At 50.1% G+C, this 26,969-nt stretch overlaps 1 protein-coding gene across 1 annotated transcript in view; it reads right to left on the bottom strand.

Moving 5' to 3' along the window:
* Positions 1–255: 255 nt before the first annotated feature.
* Positions 256–26,969, bottom strand: part of fam234b (family with sequence similarity 234 member B) — a 44,586-nt gene continuing 17,872 nt past the window's right edge. The window contains exons 8-13 of the mRNA XM_059953800.1: positions 19,730–19,879; positions 18,850–18,931; positions 15,014–15,163; positions 13,994–14,111; positions 4,355–4,575; positions 256–1,042 (exon numbers count right to left, since the gene is read on the bottom strand). Coding sequence (XP_059809783.1) covers positions 1,013–1,042; positions 4,355–4,575; positions 13,994–14,111; positions 15,014–15,163; positions 18,850–18,931; positions 19,730–19,879 — 751 coding nt within the window. The 3' untranslated portion in view covers positions 256–1,012. The remainder of the gene's footprint in view (positions 1,043–4,354; positions 4,576–13,993; positions 14,112–15,013; positions 15,164–18,849; positions 18,932–19,729; positions 19,880–26,969) is intronic.

Genomic DNA, 26,969 nt, shown 5'->3' with positions numbered 1-26,969 from the left:
CCCAGCACCCAAACACCCCCTAGAACCCACCCCAGCACCCCTCGTACCCACACCCCTCTCCACACACCCCTTCCCCCAGCACCCACACCCCACTCCCCCAGCACCCAAACACCCCCTAGAACCCACCCCAGCACCCACACCACCCAGCACCCAAACCCCACTTCTCTCCTCTCCCACAGCACCCACACCACTCCCTCCCCCCCCCCCCAGCACCCACACCCCACAGGCACACAAACCCCACTTCCCCCCCCACCCAGACCCAATCCCTCATTCACCAATTCCTTCATTTGAGGCCCATCCTCAATCCCAAGACCTCACATGCCACCCCTCCCCCAGCCCAATCCATTCACATCCCACTGATCCCACTCCAGCCCTGCTTCCTGGAGAGGCAGTTCAGTGAGAGCTGGAATGTCGGTGACTTTTGGAAGTGCCGGATTGAAGGCGGTGGCGTGGGGAAAGTGTTTGGACTGGGACTGGTTTGTTAAGATATTGGTTAAAACGGGGAGTCGTTCCAGAAGAAAGGAAATCTCCAAAGTTATGAGTAATTACCCTGAGCTCAGCAGCTTCAATCGGACACTGATACACGAGTTCTGCTCATCACCGGGACCCGCAATAACAAACTCCCTCCTTCACAGGAGCCATAACGGGGCATTATGGATCACTGTAATGGTTATAAAGGCAGCTCTCCGCAGCAGTACTAGGTGAAAACTAGACTAACGCATTCGTTCCAAGCTGGTTCCTTGTGGCAATGGTGCCCTCTTAGACAAGGCTGACGTGAAGCAGGCAAGAGGTGGTGTGGCAGTCAGTCAGAGAGTATGTATCCCCTTCCACACACCCGGCCGCTGTCAACAGAGAGACCTGGAGTCCCGGGTTCCCAGTGCGATCTGGCGCAGCAGCGGGAAGTTACCTTCAACTCGGATGAGATGCAGACAGATCGGGAGGGAATGGGTGCTACCCACAGGGACAAACGGTGGTCACGGGGGGACTTTCCGTACACAGCGATGCATTCAGTTCAGACTCGGTAAGTGGACGCGTTAGGAACCTGATAAAAGAGCAAAGAAAATTGCAAAGTTAGCAGAGCTGAAACTGAACTGTCTGCTTAGAGCAGGGGTTCCCAACCTTTTTAAAGCCCTGGACCCCTGCTGTTAACTGAGAGGATCGTGGACCCCAGACTGGGAACACCCAGCTTAGAGTCACAGACAGAGACAGCCCTTCAACCCATTTAGTCCATGTTGACCAAGAGTGGCCCACTTGTACAAATCCTAATTTGAACCATTTATTTTTAATTTTACTCATGTTCATATTAACACCTTCCAATTCTACCCTTTACCTACAGACTAGGGCAACTTTTGGTTTAAGATGTTGAAGCCCAGTGACTACTTATCAGCGGCAAACCAAACAAAGCAAATAACTAAACACCTTATCACCATCACTTTTTCTGGTAAAAATTTGTGATAAATGATCACCGCAAACAACAACAGAGAGACGAGTGGTGGGGATCCGGAGTCGAGGCGAGGCCCGTCCATCAAAACCGAGAGCGAGGAAAGACCCGAGGTTTGGTCGATCTTAGCGGCGGGCCGATTTGAAAAGGTCGGGTACGGGCCAAAACATGGCGGTGGGGTCCAGGCCCACAGCATCCTGAAGTGACAGGGCCCGGGTCCTAGAGCAAGGGATGACCCGATGTTCAGATGATTTAAACACCAGGCCAGATTGAAAAGGCAGGGTGTCAGGACCAGAGGCGAGGTTCGGCCAGTTCTGCTCACTGCTCTGCGATGTTTACTTGGCCCTGCGTTGAACTGAGGGCACAGCCTGCTCTGGGCTTTAGCTCTGTAGACTCACTTCCATTCGGAATGCTATTTGTTTACTCATATTGTCTGCACAATCTGTTTTTTACCTCTGCACATTTGGTGTCTGATGGTAATTTTTTATGGGTTCTTTCGGGATTCTTTGTGGCTGTCTTGTAAGGTGGTGAACCGCAAGGCTGTATCACGTATACATACTTCGAACAATTTTCAGTAGACAATTAGTGACAGGTATTTGGGACAAGGGAGGAAACTGGAGCACTCAGGGGAAACTCAGGGGCGAACTCCATACAGACAGCATCCGAGGTCAGGATTGAAGCAGGTGCTGTGAGGCAGCGACCCTGCTAACAGTGACAATGTGATACCCCTCATGGTGTCTAATCATCAGCCTTATGGAGGAATTTAAGGTGGAGGGTTATATGGGAGGCAGGGTTTAAGGGTCGCTGTGGGCCGAATGGCCTGTACTGTACTGTACTGTGCTGCATTGTTCTTAACTCAAACCTCTGCCCTGTAGGAAGTCACTGCTCACTGCCCTCAGTTAGGGGAGAAGTTCCAACTTTATGGGCCCACCATTTCTTCTGCCCCCTCACTGACCAGCCAACAGTACAGAGCCCACAGCTCCAAATGAAACTTCAGCTTCTGTCTGGTGGGGGCAGGGGGAAGGTGAGAGATCAAAAGGTGGCAATTGGAAATGACCCAGGCTGACATCTGTACTCCTGGAGCAAGAAGGGAGCGAAGAGGAACAAGTCCAAACCCCTGTCCGCAAGAGTTGGAAGACTGAAGCTGCCAAAGCCTCCTCAGGGGTAGCGGGCATAAGGTGGTGCTTTGCCAGTCCTGTGGGAAGGAGCTAAGGAGATCCTGGTGAAACATTGATGTGAGCCCGTCAGCACAGTCTGAGGCTGGGGGAGATCGACAGCACAGCCCTTTCAGTTCAGCCAAGGCCAGAAGCTGTGGACAGCCCCCACAGTCTGCACCCTGGCACATCTCCACCTCACACTCAGTGCATACAGCCAAGAGACAGCCCTCGCTCACAGCCCCAGTAGATTTGTTTATTCATCACCCTGCCAGGACTCACTTGAGGCAATGGATCAGGACATGGGACACTGGATCCCAAAGAGCAAGAAATCAAGTAAAGCCACCCGACCTTGGTTGGCAGAACTAAATCTGTGGCTGGGACCTGGGGCGAGGGGTCACGATTGGGACGGGGGACAGTGTGAATGGATCTGGAAATTAATCCCTGATAAGAAACTCGGGTCACAAAGACCTTGGAGAAGACCTTGGAGAATTGTGACCCGTGGGGCTGGAAGGCAGGATTAACTGGGTGGTTCTCACTCAGCCAGCCAGGATATGAACAACTGACCTTAATCTCACTAAGCACTGGAGTTGCCTGGCTGGGAGGGAGCCACACACAGTCTGCAGTTCCGTCCGGCACCGCGAGTGGGGAAGGAGGTGGGACTGCCTTCCATCAAACACTGGCTGGACCCCCCCGCCCCAACTTCCTCTGGCTAATACTTACCCAGTAACCCATCCAATTAAAAAAGGTCAACTATTCACTGAACACGATGTTCCACACCGTCCTGTGTTTCTACAGGTTCACTCCCTCCCTTTTCCATTCCTCCTGCCTCCCACTCTGTTCAATCTGTCCACCATCTACATACAGTACTTTTCCACCACCTTCCTATTCCCCCCGCCTCATCTCAATTGTATTTTCCTTATCTGCCCTCCCTCCGTCTGCCCATCATTCCCCCTCACCGAGTTCCTCGTCACCTACCAGCACCCCTGGCTCCTCCCTCTGCCTTCTGTATACCAGCTACAGTACTGTGCAAAAGTCTTAGACGCTATAGCTAGGGTGCCTAAGACTTTTGCACAACTGTAGTAATTTTATGCATTGCACCGTACTGCTGCCGTAAAAGAAAACACAATTTCAGGACATATACGAGTGATGATAAACCTGATTCTGATCTGGGTCTCTATTGTGGACTGAGAGTGGGGAGGGGGCAGGGAGAGGGGAATCACAGTTGGAAAAAGGGGAAGGGAGTGGGGAATCACGGTTGGGAAAAGGGGAAGGGAGTGGGGAATCACGGTTGGGAAAAGGGAGAGGGGAGAGAGCGGGAAGCGCCAGAGAGACATTTTGTAAAGAACAATAAACCAATTGTCTGGAATCAAGTGACCTTGCCTGGTGTCTCAGGGCTGAGTGTGTCATCCCTCACACCGGCAGTCTCTCTCGGCCTCCCGTCCCATACCCCTCCACCCTCGCCATTCCCGCCAGATTTACAAACTCACTTTCCACTTCACGTGGACAAATACAGTTCCGTGCAGAAGTCACATCTACACTCAATCCTGATTCTGTGCTCCAACTCTCCCTCTTGACTTCATAGACACTGCCTGACCCACTGAACTCCTCCAACAGTTTGTCTGTTGCTCCAGATCCTGGTCTCAGCTACTCATTCACTGCCCTGGCTGTCTCACTTCACGCTCGGGCTGGCTGAGATGCTGTGAAGTAGTGGGCGGCGAGGACGGTACTCATTGAACGGAAGTAGCTGCTTCCTTACCGTACACTGCTGAACCTCAGTGCAGAACCGGAGCTCTGAGAAGAACTTCACAATGGACTCGGAGCTGATGACCACCTCTTCCTCCAGTGTCTTGATCTTACTGTGCACAATCGCCTCTTTCAGGCCCACGTTGGTCACCGACAGGGGTCCCATCCGACTCTTGTTGGAATCGGTTGTCACGGCGACGTGGAACGCATCCTTCCTCTCCTTCCATATTCCAGCTGTATGAAGATATTCCGTTAAATTTCACAGTATCATGGATTAAGAAGGGCAAGAGTTGATCGCTTTAAAATCAACTTAAAATAGGTTTGCATCGATGTAACCCTGTTGATGTGAACAGACTTCTAAGTGGTTGCCCCACAGCCTGGTATGGAAACACCGATACCCAGGCACAGAAAAGATTCCTCTGTACACTTGGGAAAGGGAGGAGTTGCTCAGTATTCGTTCAGCCCATTTACAAGCAGGGGGCCTCCGTTGGTCGGAGTCAACCATGGATTTTGCATCCTAGCTGTCTACGTGACATGCAAGCCAGGGCTGTATGATATGGAGAGCAGGCTGTCTCCCATTCAGCAGGCTCCCCCTCTCCACACGGCTGATGAATCCAAAGGAATGGCAGAGACCGATACAGACTGGCAGCAGCATCGCAGGAGTTGCCGGTCAGCGTTCAGCCTCTCGTCTCTGGTCTGCTCTTCAGTGAGGTTGCGGCTTCCTGCACTGAATCCCTTAAAGCTCTGGTACTCGACGTAGGACTCTGCCGTAGGGATTGCAGCTCCGGATCTCCCCCTCGGAGTTTACTCCTGAAGCCTTCCCCCTGAGCCGCCAGGCAGCACGAATTTGAGATCAGAGCTTTCCTTCTCCGAGGTGAGCTGCCAACCACGGCTGACAAGTGCCATCTGCCCGAATTTACAAGGGATTCAGTCAACAGAGACAGTGCAGGAAGCTGGCACTGGGTCCGTCACAATTTCACTGGAGCAGACCAGAGAGGAGGGGCTGAATGGCGGCGTCCTCCTGCCTCTTATGCAAGCTGCAGCTTCACAGAGAAAGTACAGCACAGTAAAATGTGCCAGGGCACTTTACAGGATTGCTATCAAAGAACAAAAATAGCACCATCTAAAAGCTCATCCCCTCCCACCCCCTCACCCTCTCCAGAGATCCAGGTTCAATCCTGATCAATCAAGTGGAGTTTCCACGTTCTCCCTGTCACTATTTGGCTCTCCCCTGGCTCTGTGACTCATCCTAAAGGTGTACAGACAGTTCATTGTCATAATGCGTCATGTCGGATGATGTTGGCGATCGTGATCTATCCATGACCATGATTGTTCTTGGCAAATTCTTCTATAGAAGTGGTTTCCCATTGCCTTCTTCTGGGCAGTGTCTTTACAAGACGGGTGACCCCAGCCATTATCAATACTCTTCAGAGATTGTCAACCAGGTCTTGTGATATGCACCAGCTGCTCATACAGCCATCCACCAGCTGCTCCCATGGCTTCACAAGACCCTGATTGGGGTGGGGAGGTCTAAGCAGGTGATAACACCTTGCCCAAGGCTAGCGGAGGGCAGGAGCACCTTACACCTCCTTGGGTAGAGATATATCCCGACCCCGCTAGCCAAAGACAGTTCATTCAACAAACACAAAATGCCAGAGGAACCCAGCAGGCAAGGCAGCATCTATGAAAAAGGTCCTTCGACAGGACCTCCAAAGTGTCTTGGCCCAAAACGTCGACTGTTTACTCATTTCCATTGATGCTGCCTGGCCTGCTGAGTTCCTCCAGCATTTTGTGTGTGTTGCTTGGATTTCCAGCATCTGCAGATCTTCTCTTGTTTGTGAAAGACAGTTCATTAACTGCCATAAATTACCCCCTTTTGTGTATATAGTTAATGAGAATCAGAGGAGACCTGATGGACATGTTTGAAAGAGAATATGTTATAGGGGTAAAAGGAATAAGGGGAGAGGTACAGGGAACATTGCATTGCTGCACCAGGAGGCAGCATGGACTAGATGGGCTGAATAGACCTTTTGTGCAGGTCAGGTGGGTGGGTTTTAAAGACATGGAAGCAGAATTAGGGAATTTGGTCTGTATATTTATAGCCACGTGAATACATGCCCATCAATAACAGGTGAAAGGGTAATAACAGATACGCAAGAGACCGAGCCTACAGGAAGAGGGAGATTATGTGGGCCCGGTGAGAAGCTGGACGAGGGGCAGGCAGAGATCAAGGGGGCAACATGAAGATAGAAACAAATGAGCAGGATGAGATTCCAGACTGGAGCCATTTGAGATCAGCAAGTCCCGGGTGACGTCAGCGACGAGCGCGGACTTTAAAAAGCGGCCCACTTTCAGGAGCGGGCAGCGGAGTGCGCAGGAGCAGAGTGCTGGGCTTCGGCACGAGAGGAATTCGGCAAGAAGCCTGTTTTTCATTTATTCTGACTAATCTAGGATCAGGTAATGGGGGAGACAGTTAGAGCAGTGGTGTGCTCCGTATGCAGTATGTGGGAGGTCAGGGTCAACACAGTTGTCCCTGATGACCACACCTGCAAAAGCTGTGTCCAGCTGCAGCTCCTATCAGACCGAGTTAGGGAATTAGTGCAGGAGCTGGATGAACTACGGTTCATTCAGGAGGCAGAGGCAGAGATAGATAAGAGTTATCGGGAGGTAGTCACACCGAAAAGACAGGAGGTAGGCAAATGGATGACAGTCAAGAGAGGCAGGGGGAGCAGACAGAGAGAGAAGAGCACCCCTGTGGCCGTTCCCATCAAAAATAAGTATACCGTTTTGGATACTGTTGGTGGGGATGACCTACCAGGAACAAGCTGCAGTGATCCTGTCTCTGGCCCTGAGGTTGGACCCTCGACCAGGAAGGGGAGGAGGGAAGAGAAGAGAGCGGTAGTGATAGGGGATTCTATAGTCAGGGGGGCGGATAGGAGATATTGTGGGGAAGATCGGGAGTCTCGGATGGTATGTTGCTTCCCTGGTGCCGGGGTCCGAGACATCTCAGATCGGGTGCAGGTTATTCTCAAGAGGGAGAGCAAGAACCCAGATGTTGTGGTCCATGTAGGGACCAATGACGTGGGTAGGATGAGTGAGGGAGTCCTGCGTAGGGTGTTCAGGGAGTTAGGTGCGAAGCTGAAGAGCAGGACCTCTAGGGTAACAATCTCAGGATTGCTACCTGTGCCACGTGCGAGTGAGGCAAGGAACAGAAGGGTTATAAAGATTAATACGTGGCTGAGAGGATGGTGCAGGAGGGAGGGCTTCAGGTTTGTAGATAATTGGGCTTTGTTCCAGGGAAGGTGGGATCTGTTCCGAAGGGACGGTTTACACCTGAACTGGAGTGGTACTAACATTCTTGCAGGGAAGTTTGCTAGAGCTTCTTGGGGGGGTTTAAACTAAATTTGCAGAGGGCGGGGATCCAGAATGTGAGGGAGAATAGTGAGAGGAAGAATAAAGGACAGGTGGGGACTACACAGTTCCGGAATATTAAGTGTGTAGTAGAGAAAGGTGGGGCGGAACAAGTGATAAGGAGGACTCATGTACAGAGGGATGGTCTGACGGAACATGGAGTTAAATGTGTTGAAAGAATAAGTAAATTTAGGAAGGACAACAAAATTCTAGGGGCGTATAGCCCGATGGGAGTTCGGGGAGCTGGGTTAAGCACAATAGGCAGCGATTCAAACAGAGAGAGGAGAAATGGGTTAAAAATTCTATATCTGAATGCACGAAGTGTCAGAAATAAGGCGGATGAGCTTGAAGCCCAGGTGCGAATGGGTAACTATGATGTTGTTGGGATAACGGAGACATGGCTGCAGGGAGATCACACCTGGGAAATAAATGTACAAGGGTATACGTGCTATCGTAGGGACAGAAATGTGGGCAGAGGGGGTGGGGTGGCCCTGTTGGTGAGGAATGAGATTCAGTCCTTTGCAAGGGGGGATATAGGGTCAGGAGAAGTAGAGTCTGTGTGGATAGAACTGAGGAACAGTAAGGGCAAAAGGACCCAAATGGGTGTTGTCTACAAGCCACCAAACAGTAGCACGGATATTGGGTGCAAGTTGAATAGGGAGTTAACATTGGCATGTGGCAAAGGTAATGTCGCAGTAGTTATGGGGGATTTCAGCATGCAGGTGAACTGGGAGAATCAGGTTGGTGCTGGACCACAAGATAGGGAGTTTGTAGAGTGCCTACGGGATGCATTCTTGGAACAGCTTGTATGAGAGCCGACAGGGACAAGACTATTCTGGATTTAGTGTTATGTAATGAACAGGATTTGATAAGCGATCTCGCAGTAAAGGAGCCATTGGGAGATAGTGATCGCAATATGATAAGCTTTTATCTGCAATTTGAGAAGGATAAGGGCAGCTCGGAGGTGTCAGTGTTGCAGTTGAACAGGGGAAACTATGGAGCCATGAGGGAGGAGCTGGCCAAAGTTGACTGGACGGATAGCCTAGCAGAAAAGACAGTGGAACAGCAATGGCAGGTATTCTTGGGAATAATGCACAAGGTGCAAAATCAGTTCATCCCCCAGAGAAGGAAGGATTCAAAGGGGGGAAAGGGGCCACAGTGGTTGACAAAGGAAGTCAGAGATTGCATAGCATTAAAAAAAAGCAAGTATGATAGAGCTAAGGTGAGTGGGAGGACAGATGATTGGGAAGTTTTTAAGGAACAACAGAATTTAACTAAAAAGACAATACGGGGAGAAAAAAATGAGGTACGAACGCAAGCTAGCCAGGAATATAAAGGAAGATAGCAAAAACATTTTTTAGGTATGTGAAGAGAAAGAAGATAGTTAAGAACAATGTTGGGCCCTTGAAGAATGAATTGGGTGAAACTATTATGGGAAACAGAGAAATGGCAGAAGAATTTAATGTGTACTTTAGATCTGTTTTCATTAAGGAAGACACAAACAATCTCCCAGATGTATGGATGGGCCAAGGACATAGGGTAACAGAGGAAATGAAACAGATTGACATTCGGAAGGAAACGGTGATGAGAAGACTGATGTGACTGAAGGCTGACAAATCCCCAGGTCCAGATGGTCTGCATCCTAGGGTACTAAAGGAGGTGGCCCTGGAAATTGCGGATGCATTGGTAATCATTTTCCAATGTTCCTTAGATTCAGGATCAGTTCCTGAGGATTGGAGAATGGCTAATGTTATCCCACTTTTTAAAAAAGGAGGGAGGGAGAAAACAGAGAACTATCGACCTGTCAGCCTTACATCGGTGGTGGGAAAGATGCTAGAGTCCATTATTAAGGATGAAATAGTGGCATATTTAGATAGCAGTGATAGGATTGGGCCGAGCCAGCATGGATTTACCAAGGGTAAATCATGCTTGACTAACCTATTGGAGTTTTTCGAGGATGTAACCAGGAAGTTAGACGGGGGACATCCAGTAGATGTAGTGTACCCGATTTTCAGAAGGCATTTGATAAGGTCCCACATAGAAGATTGGTGGGTAAAATCAAAGCTCAGGGCATCGGGGGGAAGGCATTGACATGGATAGAAAACTGGTTGGCAGATAGAAAGCAAAGGGTAGCGGTGAATGGGTGTTTCTCGGAATGGCAGGTGGTGACTAGTGGGGTGCCACAGGGCTCGGTATTGGGACCACAGCTGTTTACCATTTACATTAACGATTTGGATGAAGGCATTGAAAATAACATCAGCAAATTTGCTGATGATACTAAGCTGGGTGGCAGTGTGACATGTGATGAGGATGTTAGGAGAGTTCAGGGTGACTTGGATAGGCTGGGTGAGTGGGCGGATACTTGGCAGATGACGTTTAATGTGAATAAGTGTGAGGTTATCTACTTTGGGAGTAAGAACGGGAAGGCAGATTATTAACTGAACAGTGTAGAGTTGGGTAAGGGAGAAATACAAAGAGATCTCGGTCCTTGTCCATCAGTCACTGAAGGTGAATGAGCAAGTGTAGCAGGCAGTGAAGAAGGCTAATGGAATGTTGGCCTTTATTACAAAGGGAATTGAGTACAAGAGCAAGGAAATCCTCTTGCATTTGTACAGAGCCCTGGTGAGACCACACCTAGAGTATTGTGTACAGTTTTGGTCTCCAGGGTTAAGGTCCTGGCTGTAGAGGAAGTGCAGCGTAGATTCACGAGGTTAATTCCTGGAATGTCTGGACTGTCTTACGCAGAGAGGTTAGAGAGACTGGGCTTGTACACGCTGGAATTAAGGAGATTGAGAGGGGATCTGATTGAAACATATAAGATTATTAAGGGATTGGACAAGATAGAGGCAAGAAATATGTTCCAGATGCTGGGAGAGTCCAGTACCAGAGGGCAAGGTTTGAGAATAAGGGGTAGGTCATTTAGGACAGAGTTAAGGAAAAACTTCTTCTCCCAGAGAGTTGTGGGGGTCTGGAATGCACTACCTCGGAAGGTAGTGGAGGCCAATTCTCTGGATGCTTTCAAGAAGGAGCTAGATAGGTATCTCATGGATAGGGGAATCAAGGGATATGGGGACAAGGCAGGGACTGGGTATTGATAGTAGATGATCAGCCATGATCTCAAACTGGCGGTGCAGGCTCGAAGGACTGAATGGTCTACTTCTGCACCTATTGTCTATTGTCTATAGTAGGGTGGGAGTGGATGCAGCTGTGGGGATGGGGGTAGTGACTGCAGGGCAAACTTGGAGAAGTACTGGAGAGGATCACGGATAATGCCAAGATGCCTCAATGCCATTGAGAGATGGGCACAGCTCCATAAGGTGAGGGGGGCATTGAGAGATGGGCACAGCTCCATAAAGTGGGGGGCATTGAGAGACGGGCACAACTCCATAACACAGAGCAGCATTGAGAGACAGGCACAGCTCCATAAAGTGGGGGGCATTGAGAGACGGGCACAGCTCCATAAAGAGGGGGGGCATCGAGAGACGGGCACAGCTCCATAAAGTGGGGGGGCATTGAGAGACGGGCACAGCTCCATAAAGAGGGGGGGCATCGAGAGACGGGCACAGCTCCATAAAGTGGGGGGGCATTGAGAGACGGGCACAGCTCCATAAAGTGGGAGGGTATTGAGAGACAGGCACAGCTCCATAAAGTGGGGGGAAGGGGGTCAGCATACCTCAAGAATTCTTTAGAAGAATGAGGGGTGATTTTATTGAAAGATACGTGATCCTGAAGGGGCAGATGTTGACATGCTAGTGGAGGAGGTTACAAGAAATCATCATTTAAATCTGAGGTTTACGGGACTTTCTCCTCAAGCAGGCTGGTGAATCTCTATCCTGATAGATAGTGGAGGAGAGATCATTGGGGGGTTTTACAGGTCAGTGATGAGGAACTGGCACAGGAGGTGGAGAGGCCTGGGGTAGATCAGCCATGATCACACTGAAAGTTGGGCAGGATTGACGGGTAGTGTGGGCTGCACTAGCTCCTTTTTCTCCTGTGTTGCTGTGAATCACAGTCGTTCCTGGCTGGCGGTATCTCTCGGGGGGGGGGGGGGGGCGGTGGAGGATTGACACCTAATTAGCTCTTTCACCATTAATATTTAGTAGTGCGACAATCTTTATACTCCGCACCTGGACACAATGCGGAGCAGGTAGAGTTATCTGCTCTGTACCCAAATGCACAGGGATGGGATTGGGATCTGGCACTGGACCAGGATCAGGCCTCTAACACACGACGCAGTAATTATCCGGAGATTCCCAGATGCAGAAGACACGGATATCAACTTCCATTCCGATGCAGTGGGAAGCTTCTCAGACAAACCCCACCACCCAGCCAGATAAAGACCATCCTTTTATCAGTGCTGGCTGCTCCCTACAGAATGAGAGATTAGGAAAACAAATAGCGAGCGAATGACTGAAGTCCACACGAGACACAATGCCTGCTGTGTTGGGAGACCTCGTGGGAGTGATGGAAGAATGTACTCCCAGCTGAGTCCTGAGAACAGCGACACTGATATCCTGAGTGCCGCGACATTTATTCAGAGCCGTTCAGGATTGTGGACAAAATTCAGACATCTTTATCTCCCCACTTGACTACTCCAACAGCTTCCTGGCTGGCCTCCCAGACTCCACGAGTATGAGCTCATTGGAAACTCTGCTGCCTGTCTCTCTTACCCTCTGTTCACCTCCCCCATGGTCTCGACTCCCCCTGCCCCTGCATCATCCTGTGCCCAAGACCGGGGACACGCTGCAGACTGGGCACAGGGCATGGGGGATGCACCATAGGCTGTGCACGGGGAACGGTCACACACCGCAGTCCGCACATGGGGAATGGCGACGCACTGCAGACCGCATACCAAGCACGGGGTCAACTTGCAGAGCGGGTACTGAGCATGGACACATGCCACAGAATGCGTACGGAGCATGGGGTCGCAATGCAGACCGCGTACCAAGCAAGGGGTCGCAATGCAGACCGCGTACTGAGCAAGGGGTCGCAATGCAGACGCGTACCGAGCACAGACACATGCCGTAGACCGCGTACCGAGCACGGGGTCACAATGCAGACGCGTACCAAGCACAGACACACGCCGCAAACTGCGTACCGAGCACAGGGTCGCAATGCAGACTGGGTACCGAGCACGGGGCGCACCGCAGACTGGGTACCGAGCACGGGGCGCACCGCAGACTGGGTACCGAGCACGGGGCGCACCGCAGACTGGGTACCGAGCACGGGGCGCACCGCAGACTGGGTACCGAGCACGGGGCGCACCGCAGACTGGGTACCGAGCACGGGGCGCACCGCAGACTGGGTACCCAGCACGGGGCGCACCGCAGACTGGGTACCCAGCACGGGGCGCATCGCAGACTGGGTACCGAGCACGGGGCACACCGCAGACTGGGTACCGAGCACGGGGCGCACCGCAGACTGGGTACCGAGCACGGGGCGCACCGCAGAGCTTGTACCGAGCACGGGACGCACCGCAGACTGGGTACCGAGCACGGGGCGCACCGCAGACTGGGTACCGAGCACGGGGCGCACCGCAGACTGGGTACCGAGCACGGGGCGCACCGCAGACTGGGTATCGAGCACGGGGCGCACCGCAGACTGGGTACCGAGCACGGGGCGCACCGCAGACTTGGTACCGAGCACGGGGCGCACCCCAGACTTGGTACCGAGCACGGGGCGCACCGCAGACTGGGTACCAAGCACGGGGCGCACCGCAGACTTAGTACCGAGCACGGGGCGCACCGCAGACTGGGTACCGAGTACAGGGCGCACTGCAGACCATATATAGATTAACAGAGTTGATAGAGTATGCCCTGGTCATACACCAGATTGCATGCAGCCGATTATGTACAGGCCACCGGAACATACAGCAATCTGCAAACAGGTCACCAGCAGTACAGCAGTCTTACTTTGAAATCACGGAGAGTTATTTTTGTTCCTTTTAAGAACACACGTTTAATCTGCATGTTATTTGAAATTCTGCACACTGCTTCAGTGCCAGCGATCCAGATTCAATTCCTGTCGCGGCTCACTGGGAGCTCCGCGTTCCTTCCCGAGACCGTGTGGATTTCCTCCGGGTGCTCCAGTTTTCTCCCACTGCCCAAAGACGTACCAGTTGGCAAGTTAATTGGTTACTGTAAATCGTCCCGTGATTGGGCTAGGATGAAATCGGGGGGGTTGCTGGGGGGCGCAGTGCACTATATCTCATGACCCGCTGGAGTTCTGAGCCGGTACTCACTGGCTGATGCAGTTACTGTGCCCGAACTGGTGGCCAGCTCCAGGAGCACACCAGGGTACGACGGGTGCAGGAGGAAGAGGTGGTATCGGTTGCTGCGGACGGGGTCGGTCCTCTGGATCTGCGAGTAGACAGAACAATGGCCAGTCAGAAACACTGTCACACTGAGAGCACGGACACAGGCTGGTGGCCATGGCTGGCCACACCTCACACACAGCACAGCGTGGCTCAGGCACCGACTGGTACCTCAGCCACCTCTCGAGTCTGACTGAAGCGAGACCACTTAGTCCTTCCCCGAGGGAAGGCCACCTCGCAGATGAGAGTTCACTCATAATGAACTCTTCCTTCTCCCCCTCCTCCAGGGCAGGTGCTCCCACCCCACCTCCCCCCTTCTCACTACAGAGCTGCCTGCCACAGCAGCGTCCCTCTCACTCCGTGTTGGAGACACCGCACCTATGCTCCCCACCACAGAGCCGTCCTTCACAGTGGAACCACTCTATAATCTCCACCATGGAGCCACTCCCACTCCCCACCACGGAGTTGCCCTACTCTCCTGCAGTCCCCACTGCGGAGCCACTTGGCGCAGGGTTCGTACTGTGAAGCTGCCCTCCACGGCGGAGCCACTCCCAATCCCCTCGGCAGAGACCTCCTCCATCCACTTTCCTACTACGGAGGTCCTGCAGTTAAACTAGAGTGAGCCCGAGGCTTGAATTTGAGCTTATGACTTGAGTTCACCATGACAACTCTGGAATTTACTTTTAGTCAGTCATCTGGAATTAGTAATGGTAATCACAAAACTACTATGTTGTTGTAAACATCCTTTTTGTTCACTAATGACCTTCAGGAGAAGGGTACTCCTATCCTTCCCCGGTGCGGCTCCAGGCCCAACAATACCATCACTCTCAACTACCCTCTGAAAAGGTCCCTCAAGCCCAGGAGTAGTTAAAGGTGGGCCAAGAACGGTGAGAAAAACTCAACGATTGATGGGATCTCTCCACTTTCAAATAGTTTCTCTCCACTCACCGAAGGACTTGCTCCACATTCTCCAGCCCAGAACAGGAACACGGACCGCCCATCGGACAGAGGGATGGAGGCTGGTTCTGAGCCCTCGCTCCGGCACCCCAGCTTCGCCTGCCAAAGTTCCTTGCCCGAGCTCCCATCGATAATTAAACTCTATTAGAAATAAACTTTGTGAGATTCATTCATGGGCATTAAAATGGAGGCTACAGCAACGTGACTACAGGAAATCTGCCAATTGAAGGATAAGTTTTTCTGACGCAGGCAGTAATTGGAATGAACTTCCAGAGTAGCTGGTGGGATCAGAAACACTGACTATGTTTAGGAGACAGGTAACAGGTACTTAGATAGACAAGGCACAGAATGGTACGTCCCTAATGCGGCCAATTTGGATTACGGTAGGTGTGTGAAAAGGACAGCATGAACACAGAGGGCTGAATGGCCTATCGCTGTGTTGTACCCGCTCTGTGACAAGTCATCACTGCAAGCTTCCATCCAGTGGGGGGTTTTCCCCACTAACAGAGGAGCATAAGAAATAGGAGCAGGAGTAGTCCATCTGGCCCTTCGAGCCAGTTCCACCAGTCAATAAGATGGACTCATCTCTACCTACCTACTTTTCCCTCATAATTTTTAATTCCCCAACTATGCAAAAATCTATCTAACCTTGTATTAAATATATTTACTGAGGTGTGGGCAACTTTAGGTGAGCAAGTCCAAAGCAAGGAGCTGCAGCGTTAAGGGAAAGTGTCTGAGATGACGAGGGGTTGAAAGTAGGACTGTGAACCTATACCAGAGTGAAATGGTCCCTTTCTATGCAGCAAACACTGTACAATGTTAAGAAAGCTCCAGCAAATCCTGCGAGCACAAGGGAGGCCAAAGAGTCACTTGGACACCAGAGACTGCAGATGTTGGAATGTGGAACAACAAGCAATACTCTGGAGGAACTCAGCAGTCAAGCAGTACCTGTGGGAGGAAAGGAATTGTTGTCATTTTGGATCATAACCCTTCTTCAGGGTCCAAAATGTCAACAATTTCCTTCCTTCCAGAGATGATGATTGACCCCCAGAGTTCCTCCAACAGATTGTTTATTGTCCCTTACGTCTGCTCTACTATTTCATGAGATCATGGTTGATCTTTTATCTTCCTTCACTCACCCAGTAGCTATTAGGAGTCCAAAAATCTACTGATCTCATCTTGGATGTACTCAGCAACTGAGGTTCCCCTACATTCGTGAACAGAGAATCCCAAAGATTCGCCATCTCCCACCTTATCCCTTCCCTTAATGAGACTATCTAGAACAGGGGCTGCCCACCTGGGGTTTCATGGACCCCTCGGTTAATGGGAGGGGTCCACGGCATAAATAAGGTTGGGGAAGCATCAGCTTGCATGCATCCCATCAAGTTCAGTAAGAATTCTGTGCAAGAAACATGCCACGGGGAAAAACTTGAGTACGAGAGAGGGACACGTTCAGGGGAGGTAAAACCTTGTGCAATAGGCATGGTAAAACAAGGTAAAACCTTGTACAAGGGGGCATGGCACATGTGGTGTCTGCATGAAAACAAGTCAGATTACTTAAAGCATGACTGCAATCATTGCCTGTAACAACGGAGTATTCCGTTTTTCATGAGAAATAAAGAACTATGGAGAGCATTCTGACTGGCTGCATCACCGTCTAGTACGAGGATGGGGGTGGTGGGGGCTACTGCACAGGATCGAAGTCAGCTGCAAACTTAGTCACCTCCATCATGGGCACCAGCCTCCGTAGTATCCAGGAGATCTTCAAGGAGCGATGCCTCAGAAAGGCAGCGTCCATCATTGAGGACCCCCACTACCCAGATCACACCTAGTTCTCATTGTTACCGTCAGGTAGGAGGTACAAAAGCCTGAAGGCACACACTCAATGATTTAGGAACAGCTTCTTCCCTCTGCCATCCGATTTCTGAATGGACATCGAACCCATGAACACAACCTCACCATTTCTTTTATTTCTATTTTTGCACTACTTATTTAATTTATCTAATTCATTATTTTTCTTTATATTACGTATTTCATTATATTGCTGCCACAAAGACAATAAATTTCACGACATATGCTGGTGATATTAAACCGGATTCTGATATAATTTTATTGTTAACACTTTGAATAAGGCATTGGAATATTGAGAGCAGTTTAATTTTATTTACTTCTTTAATGATTAAATTTAGTGATACCGCATGGAGTAGGCCCTTCCACAGGGAGGACGTACAGCCTCCTTACAGAATGGTGCCAGGATTGACCTCTGAACTCTGGAAGGCCCTGGGCATTATGCTACCACAGAGCCCCTTGGCTAAGAAAGGGTGTGCTGGCTTTGGAACGTGTCCAGAGGACGCTTATGAGAATGATCCCGGGAAAGAAAGGGTTAACGTATGAAGAGTGTCGGAAGACTCTGGAGTTTAGAAGAATATAAGGGAGGATTTCATTGAAACCCATCAAATATCGAAAGGCCTAAATAGTGGAGACATAAAGAGGATGCTTCCTATAGTGAGACAGCCTCGGACTGAAGGGAACACCCTAAGAACAGAAGACTTTAGAACGGAGGTGAGGAGGAATTTCTTTAGCCAGAAGGTGGTGAATCTGTGGAATTCATTGCCACAAGCGGTTGTGGAGGCCAAGTCATTGGGTAAATTTAATGCTGAGCTTGGTAGGTTCATGATTACAATGGATGTCATAGGTTATGGGGAGAAGGCAGAAGAATAGGGTTGGGAGGGAAAGTCAATCAGCAATGATTGAATGACAGAGAAGACTTGATGGGCTGAATGGCCTAATTCTGCTCCTATGTCTTATGGTGTTGGGTTTAGTTATTCCACACAGCACGCCCTGCCTGGACCTTCTTCCTCTACTGTTAGGTCTGTGCCTTGTCTGCACCGCAGTTCACCAGGTGGGACAGAAGAAGCACTGTGCAGTTCTAAACGGTGCTGCTGAGAGGCACTGGAGTGAGTGGTGTCTCAGGCTCTCCTCTGGACCCTCATACACCTGATTTCCTGTTGTTCAGTCAGAATCACAACACCATAAGACACAGGAGCAGAATTAGGCCATTCAGCCCATCGAGTCCCTCCGCCATTCCATCTTGGCTGATCCCAGATCCTACTCAACCCCATATACCCGTCTTCTCACCATATCCTTTGATGCCCTGACTGATCAGGAAACAATCAACTTCTGCCTTAAATATACCCACAGACCGGGCCTCCACCACAGTCTGTGGCAGAGCATTCCACAGATTCACTACTCTCTGGCTAAAATAATTCCTTCTTACCTCTGTTCTAAAGGGTCGCCCTTTAATTTTGAGGCTGTGCCCTCTAGGTCTGGATACCCCCTCCATAAAACAGCCTCTCCATATCCATCCTATCTAGTCCTTTCAACACTCAGTAGGTTTCAGTGAGATCCCCCCCCCCCCCCCGCATTCTTCTAATTCCAGTGAGTACAGGCCCAAAGCTCCTCACATGTTAACCCCTTCATTCCCAGAATCATCCTCGTGAACCTCTTTTGTACCCTCTCTAATGACAACACACTCTTTCTGAGACCCGGGGCCCAAAACTGTTGACAATACTCTAATTGCGGCCTGAGTAGAGTCTCATAAAGGCTCAGCATTATTAACATGAGTGGGTCCAATGTAAAAAAAAACACAGGCGGGACATTTCCAGCGAAACAACAGATCTGAAAGCGTGGCTGAACCGGGGGGGGGGGGGGGGCAGAGACTGGCTTGGTCTGTCCCAAGGCTCTTCCTTGTGCTTGCGCCATCCTGAAGGTAGGAGAGAGCCGAGAGGACACTAAAGTAAGAGCAACCCAAAAGGACAAAGTCATACCGTTCTGACGTTGTTTCCATCGGTGACCTGGATCAGGAAATCGGGAACCCTGTCTTCATTGAAGAAACCGGCCACGGGAGCACTGGAAGGAAAATGATTCCAATTACCCAACGGGAGTGAAGAGCTCGTCCCTGGGCTTTGTGTCACAGATGTGGCAAGCAAATACCATTAGAAAGACTCTAATCAATCATCATTGCAATTGCAGTATGGCCCACCATTACAACCCTGCAGGTCACCACTGGCCACAAAGACAACTGGGCCAGTCGAATAAATACCGTGACTTCAGGAACTTCTGGAGTCTGGTGGAGCACGAGGGGTGCTGGAAGCGAGGGAAACCAGAGGGTAGGTTGCTGGGTGTGTATGAGTGTGACTGATAGGACAGAGTGAAGAGGGTATGAGAGGGTAGGTGGGGGGAGGATGAGAGGGACCAAAGAAACAGGGGAAATAGGCAGGAAGGTGAAAGGGAGTGACTGGCATGATAGGGGGAAATGAGAGAGGAGTAAGGGGAAAAGACAGGGGGTTGGGAGAAACGAACAGGGTGGTAGACGGATAAGTGAGTGGAGAGATGGGGACAGAGAGGGAGGGGGGAGAATGGGGAATGATTTTTGCAGTCAGGAGTGAGGGTGGTTTGTCGGTGGATGCACTGAGAAGGGGGAAGAGAAAAAATGGCCATGAGTGGTGGGTGGATGAAGTAAATGTGGAGTGGGGTGTCTGTGAAGGAGGGAATGGGGAGGGGGCATTGCTCAGAGTAGATGGTTGGTGGGAATGTCAGGGATGGAAGGGCTGAGAGGTGGGCAGGGAGGAAAATGTCGCCAACGCGAGGGTAGGAGGCTGAGGGGCCAGTCTCCGCTCACCGTCGGACTTCTGGCCTGTTACTCACTCCTTGATACTGCTGCTGACTGTCTGCCACAGGTGCTGGAGGTGCCTCCCCCTCAGGATTTGCAGCCTGTTCCTCGTGGTAATCAGCAAGGCACTGAAGTTCTTCCCCGGCCCGTCCAACGTCTGCAGGTCTTGGACAGAGCTGTTGCCACTGAGAGGGAAGTAATGTTATCACGTCACAAGCAACAGGTTCTGCCCTCTCACACACCTAACCAGCACCCAGGCACAAATCATTCCTCAGCCTCTCTCTCTCACACAGAATAGAAACAGGATAATCCTCCCGTCTGCCACGTCCTTGCTGACCACTGAGTACCTTTCTGTATTGAGCCTATTCATCGGCACTGGGTCTAAAGCCTGCAATGTCTTGGCAATTCCATTACACGTCCTGCCACTTCTTAAATATTGTGAGTCGCTGCCTCCACCATCCCACTTTATTTTTACAACACTACAAAAATACACGAAATACAATCAAGCATTTACAAGACAGTGAGCAATTTCAAATTAAAATATGATTATTACTGTCTATAAAATAGCCAGTTCCCTGGGAGGCCCACTATTCCATGGTGACCAGATGCTCCCTCTCCGAGGACACCTGGGCACAAACGTACCCCTGGAAGAAGAGCAGGCAATTGGCACGAACACGGCCCTTGACTACCGGCCACCTCAGTCTTTGAATGGCCAACTTGGCCTGGTCCAGGAGCAGGGCCCACCAGTAGATCTTCCAAGTGACCCTTCAGACTGTGCGGTCCAAATCGCCACCACCCTCTGAGTGAAATAATTCTTCCTTTCATCTCTATGAAATCTTTTACTCCTTACTTGAAGCCTATGTTCAGAAATACTTCTGACACACGATGTACCATCCTGCCATCTACCGTATCCACACTCCTCATAATTCAGTACAACTAGCTGGTCCCCCCTCAGCCTCTCCTGCTCCAGCCCATTCTCCTAACAAATTAACTGTTCCATCCCTGAAACATTCTAGTGAATCTCCTTCTACTGGCCCGGCCAAACTCATCCTCTCATCAAATTTTCTTCCAAATTCCACTCATTTTCTTTGGATCAGAGGCGAGTCTACAGGAATTCACTAGGGTCCAGCCTGTGCCTGTCCCTTCACGGGATACATGGAATAACCATTGCTTCTCGCTGACTCAGATCCCCACCCTCACCTTTCTTTCCAATACCTCCAGGGTTCCATTTCCTGCGTCCCTGCAGAACTTCAAAATGCCATGACTTTTGCTGCCAACTTCTGTCCTACTCTCACGTTCACATGGTCCATATCCAATTCTTCCCTCTGTTAGATTAGGGGAGAGCCTGGTGTCCAATTTAACTACAAGCCTATAGACTCCGCTGCTCTCTAGATTATGCCTCCTTTGACCCTTCAACAGAGCAGACTTCACTGTACTCCAGTTTCCTCCCACATTCCAAAAAGACGTAGGGGTTAGGGTCAGTAAGTTGTGGGCATGCTAAGTTGGGACCAGAAGCCTGGTTACTCTTGCGGGCTGCTTGGCGCAATCCTCGCCAATTTAATTTGATGCAAAACGATGCATTTCACCGTATGCTTCAAAGCTCATGTGACAAATAAAGCTAATCTTTCTGTCCCTCTAATTCTTTTGTGGAGCTTTAAACTAGATCACAGTGGCCAGCAGTGGGCAGTGTTGTCCAGAGCTCCAGCTCACGCCTGGCAAGATACACATCAGAACCACACTCAGAACCATTGGAGGGTTGTGTGGGCCACAGGTTTAGCCAGGGGATTGGTGAAATTACCTCAGGGTCCACTACACAGGCTGGCAGAGAGGCAGTAATCAGCAGCCATTTCCTGGATTACCCTAGGAATTAGTTAGATTCCTCCAGGGGTGCACTACACTTGAACGGAGGTGGAGGAATTTCTTTAGCCAGAGAGTGGTGAATCTGTGGAATTCGTTGCCACAGGCAGCTGTGGAGGCCAAGACATTGGGCGTATTTGAGGTGAATGTCGATAGGTTCTTGATTAGTCAGGACATGAAAGGATACGGGGAGAAGGCAGAATGGAGATGAGAGGATCACCCACGATGAAATGGCAGAGCAGACTCGATGGGCTGAATGGCCCAATTCTGCCCTTATATATCAGATGGTACTTATTGCCTGTTATGCCACGGGCATTTAGGGCAAAAACGAATGCCCTCCGTGTGTGTGTGTGTGTGTGTGTGTGTGTGTGTGTGTGTCTGTCTGTCTCCCCCTCTCTCTCTCTCTCTCTCGCTCTCTCTCTTCTCTTCATTGCTGTTTCTGTAACAAATGTTTGTTGACTAGTTTTAAGCCCTGAGCTGAACCCCGAACCTGGAGGACTGGCGGACCACTCGTAGTCTGGCCTCTACCCTTTGACCTGTTTGGCATGGGTGACCCTACCAAGAGCCACAGCCCATGACCCTGACTCCAGCCAACAAAGCTCTCCAGGTCACTGAGGCACACAAGCCTCCAAACCCTACGACAAATTTGGTAATAATGAGTCTGAGTACAGAGAGGAAATTAAGAACCTGGTGGCATGGTGCGAAGACAATAACCTATCCCTCAACATCAGCAAGACGAAGGAATTGGTTGTTGACTTCAGAAGGAGTAGCGGACCACACGACCCCATCTATATCTTTGGTGTGCAGGTGGAACAGGTCAAAAGCTTTAAGTTCCTCGGGGTGAATATCATAAATGACCTGACTTGGTCTAACCAAGCAGAGTCCACTGCCAAGAAGGCCTGCCAGCGCCTTTACTTCCTGAGAAAGCTGAAGAAATTTGGCCTGTCCCCAAAAACCCTCACTAATTTTTATAGGTGCACTGTAGAAAGCATTCTTCTAGGGTGCAACACAACCTAGTATGGAAGTTGTTCTGTCCAAGACCAGAAGAAGCTGCCGAAGATCGTGAACATAGCCCAGCACATCACCCAAACCAATCTTCCATCCTTGGGCTCACTTTACATCGCACGCTGTTGGAGCAGTGCTGCCAGGATAATCAAGGACACGACCCACCCAGCCAACACACTTTTTGTCCCTCTTCCCTCCAGGAGAAGGTTCAGGAGCTTGAAGACTCGTACAGCCAGATTTGGGAACAGCTTCTTTCCAACTGTGATAAGACTGCTGAACAGATCCTGACCCGGATCTGGGCCATACCTTCCAAATATCCGGACCTGACTTGCACTACCTTACTTTCCCTTTTCTATTTTCAAATTATGATTTATAATTTAAATTTTTATTATATTTATTTCAATTTGTACTACAGGGAGCGTGAAGCGCAGAAACAAATATCACTGTGATGATTGTACGCTCTAGTATCAATTGTTTGGTGACAATAAAGTAAAGCTTGTGATCCTCTTGGAGGCTACCTTATGGTTTTATGGTCTAATTCCTGGTGTAATCCAGTGATCATATGGGATTAGTTATGCTAACCCAGATTAACCCTGGGTCTATGTTAGATTAATTGTTGACAGTTATAGTGTGGGGATTCACGTCCCTTTCAGCCCAGTGAGGCCGTCTCTCAATGAAATCTTCTGCTTCCTGCCAGACTAAAGGTACAAAACTACATCAAGTCAAGTCAAGTCACTTTTTATTGTCATTTCGACCATAACTGCTGGTTCAGTACACAGTAAAAACGAGACAACGTCTTTCAGGACCATGGTGCTACATGAACAATACAAAAACTACACTGAACTACGTAAACCAACACCAAAACTACACCGGACTACAGACCTACCCAGGACTGCATAAAGTACATAGAACAGTGCAAGCATTACAATAAATAATAAACAAGACAATAGGCACAGCAGAGGGCAGTTTGATGGCTTGGGGGAAAATCTGTTACACAAATAAACAGCTGAATGGCGGCGTCCGGGATTCCATCCATTTCTGTACTTCCACCGAGTATTTCGTTGCCACAGCTGTAGTCCGATTTAATGTCCACTGGAGCGTCGGATGGACGGGAGGGCCGGCCGGCTCGGGCTTGCTTTTTTCCTGGCACGGACTCCTACCCCCTCGCCTCGCTTCCGCTTCCTCGTACACCGCTTACGCTGTCCCCACCTCCGGCCACGTAGCCTCCTACATCACAGGTGGGGGGCAAGGTTGTGGAAAGCAGCAGAATCCCCTCTGCGCATTCAATGTTTCACACAAAACGACTAAATTGCCAAAGCTGATAAACTAAACTAACAGAAGAAGTAACCATTTTGCACGGAGGGGAGCACACGTGGCAAGAAAGAACGTTTCCAGTTATTGGCCTTTGACTACTTAACGGAGGTCAGCGACCTGAAAAGGTCACAGTTAAACGATACTCCTCTTCTTTGCCTGACTAGGGCAGGAAGCAGCAAAGAGGCAGCACTCCAGCAAGTGGGCTGAGGCCCCACTGTGAACTGCAGGCAGGCACAATACCTGCCATTTACCCGTCTCTGCACTACATTGTTCGCTGACAGGCAGGGTGATGGAAATTCACAGCTCCTTGTGTCCTTGGTTCTATTTTTATTGCTTGTTTTTCTTCTCTCTCACTGTGTCTATTGTTAGGATGAGCAAGCCAGGCCTCTTTCCCCTGAAGAGCTGGAGTTCGGAGAGAACATTTTAAGTTAGAAGTTATTATTGACAGAGGCTTGTTTTCATTGGGACAGGAGGCCAGAGGCAGAAAGCATGTCCTTGAAATCACACAGAGTGTTTAGAAGAAAGTGGCTTTGCCCTGAGACTGACGTGCAGGTGACATGGGTTCAATTCCCGCCGCGGTCAGGAAGGAGCTTGCACGCTCTCCCCGAGACCATGTGGGTTTCCTCCGGGTGCTCCGGTTTCCTCCCACAGTCCAAAGACTACATTTAAGTAGGCTAATTAGTTAGTGTAAATTGCCCCACAAATGGGCTCAGATTAAATCGGGGGATCGCTGAGTGGCATTGCTGAGGGCCCATTCCACACGGTATCTCAATACGGTGCACCTGACTTCAGGGAACAGTTAGACTAAAACATGGAGCTGGAGGCTCCTTCCTTTGATCTGATCACTGAGATTCAGTATCCTGTTTTACTTTACTTCCTGATCCTTTGAACTCTTTAGGCATTGATATTATATTTAACTCCTTGAACTTATTAAACAATGTGTCCTTGTTACATGTTTCAGGTTAAGATGGGGGGAGAGGGGGTTACAGTGTCAGGAACCAGACTGACCCTCGTTGAGCATTCAGTGGGTGCAATGCAGGAAGGAAGGTGGCATCAAAGAGAGGAGCTGCCTCTGTGTGATGGAGAAAGGCTGGTGGACCGTGAATGCAGCCGTGATTCAGCCAGGACCACTGGCCCGAGTGTGCTGTACGTTCCATGTCACATATATATATATATATATATATATATATATACACACACACTCACACGCGCGTGTTCACGCACGCACACACCCCTAGCCAGCTGAGGAAGGCAGACAGGCATACAGTGTACAGTCTCCTGCCCTGGATTTCAGTGCCAGTCTTTGGCGACGATGGTCCTGCCGCAGGGTCTCGGCCCGAAACATTGACTGTTTACCCTTTTCCATCGACGCTGTCTGGCCTGCTGACTTCCTCCAGCGTTTTGCGTGTCTCGCTGACAGGGATGAGGCTTGCTGCGGCCCCACCGCATGTCACAGCTCCACGCTGAGGACCCCAGCCTGCCTACTTAACGCATTCCCGACTGCCGGAGGGGGCGGCACGGGACAGCGAGCAACAGAGGTTTGATCCTGACCTCGGGTGCTGTCCGTGTGGAGCTCGCACATTCTCCCTATGTGGGGTTCCTCTGGGTGCTGGGTTCCTCTCGGCCTGATGAGTTAACTAGCCAGAGCGAACTGCCCCTGGTGTGCGGGTGAACGGGACAAATATGGGGAGGATAAAACAGGATCAGAGGAACCTCAATGCAAATCGGATTTGATGGCCAGAACAGAAGGACCTATTTCTCTGTGGTATGACCAGGGCTCTATGACCACAGGAATCCAGGCCCCTATGATACAGACCCAGAGATGTTGCTTCAAACTGACAAAGAAGCACATCTGCCCACCGCTCCTCGTGGGAGCAGGCTGAGCCAGCCTCCTGTGTAGTCAAGCCTCCCAGAGCACACCTGGTGTGTGCAGCCAGGGAATCAGAGCAGAGTCAGTGGCCAGGAATGGCTCGTCTGCAGAGAGGAGGTCAAAGGCAGCCTGCTCCTGACAGTGTGTACACGAGCCGGTGCATGGGGTCCACAATTTGAACGTGCAGTGAACCTAGAGAACACAGCAGTACTCCAATATCGACAGGTAGGTATATTACAGCCTCACAGAGCGCAGGAAGGCTGGACCAGGGATTCCCAACCTGTGGTCCATGGACTGCTTGCTTAATGGTATTGGTCTATGATATATATTTTAAAAATTGGGAACCCCTGGCCTTGGATACAGGAGTAATCTAATATTGAAGGGGATGCACCCTCACAGAAAGAGCCCTGCAGTTTCTACATCTGAGACTACAGGATCTGTACACAGGCAAGTCGCACAGTGTGTACACAGGAGAGCTGTTTGTGCCAGATACAGTCAGGACACAGGCGGGTCCTGCAGTTAAAACACCCAAACCACAGTACGTAATCCCTTCGCCCAATAGTTAATAGATAAAAAAAAGATTCAGAGGATATCACTGTATTCATCGGTCACCTGTACTCTCAGCTGCCAAAGTCATCTTTTAGGACGTTTTCCACTGCTGATATTTCATCGCAATCTCTTGAAAGATAAGCCAAAATGGCTCACTAAATACGTGACTGACTGCAGCACAGGTCACATTACTGCTATTCTGAGCAGTGAGATAATGAGCTTATTTTGGCATTATTCTCACTACGTGACTTACTGCAGTTGCCTGGAATGGGACAACATCACATGCAAACCCCCCGAGACAGCCACAAAGGCCCGTATTAACATGCCCTTCTTTAACCTACCAACACTAGTTACTCATTCAAATTAATTTGAACTGACTGATGGATTCTGAAACTTTTCCCTCTTTGGCAAGATGCCTTGACCTACCTGGCCTCTGCTCTCAGATGTACTTAAACACTTCCACTGTTTCAGAGGGGTGGGGGGGGGGGGGGAGGAATCATTTCATTGTACAGGTCAATACTATTTACACCCCAAGGTCGATAAACCCCACATTAATGCCATTAATCACAAGATATCTGAATATCATCACATTGCTGTTTGATGGAACTAACTGAGCAATAATAACCGCCCCTTCCTCTTGAGCACACCCACCGCTGATGAAAGTTGCTTGTAGGGCTATA

Source organism: Hypanus sabinus, chromosome 29, assembly GCF_030144855.1.
Source record: "Hypanus sabinus isolate sHypSab1 chromosome 29, sHypSab1.hap1, whole genome shotgun sequence".
NCBI lineage: Eukaryota > Metazoa > Chordata > Chondrichthyes > Myliobatiformes > Dasyatidae > Hypanus > Hypanus sabinus.
The sequence above is the reverse complement of the archived record's forward strand: the minus strand, read 5'-3'. Positions and strand labels throughout refer to the sequence as shown.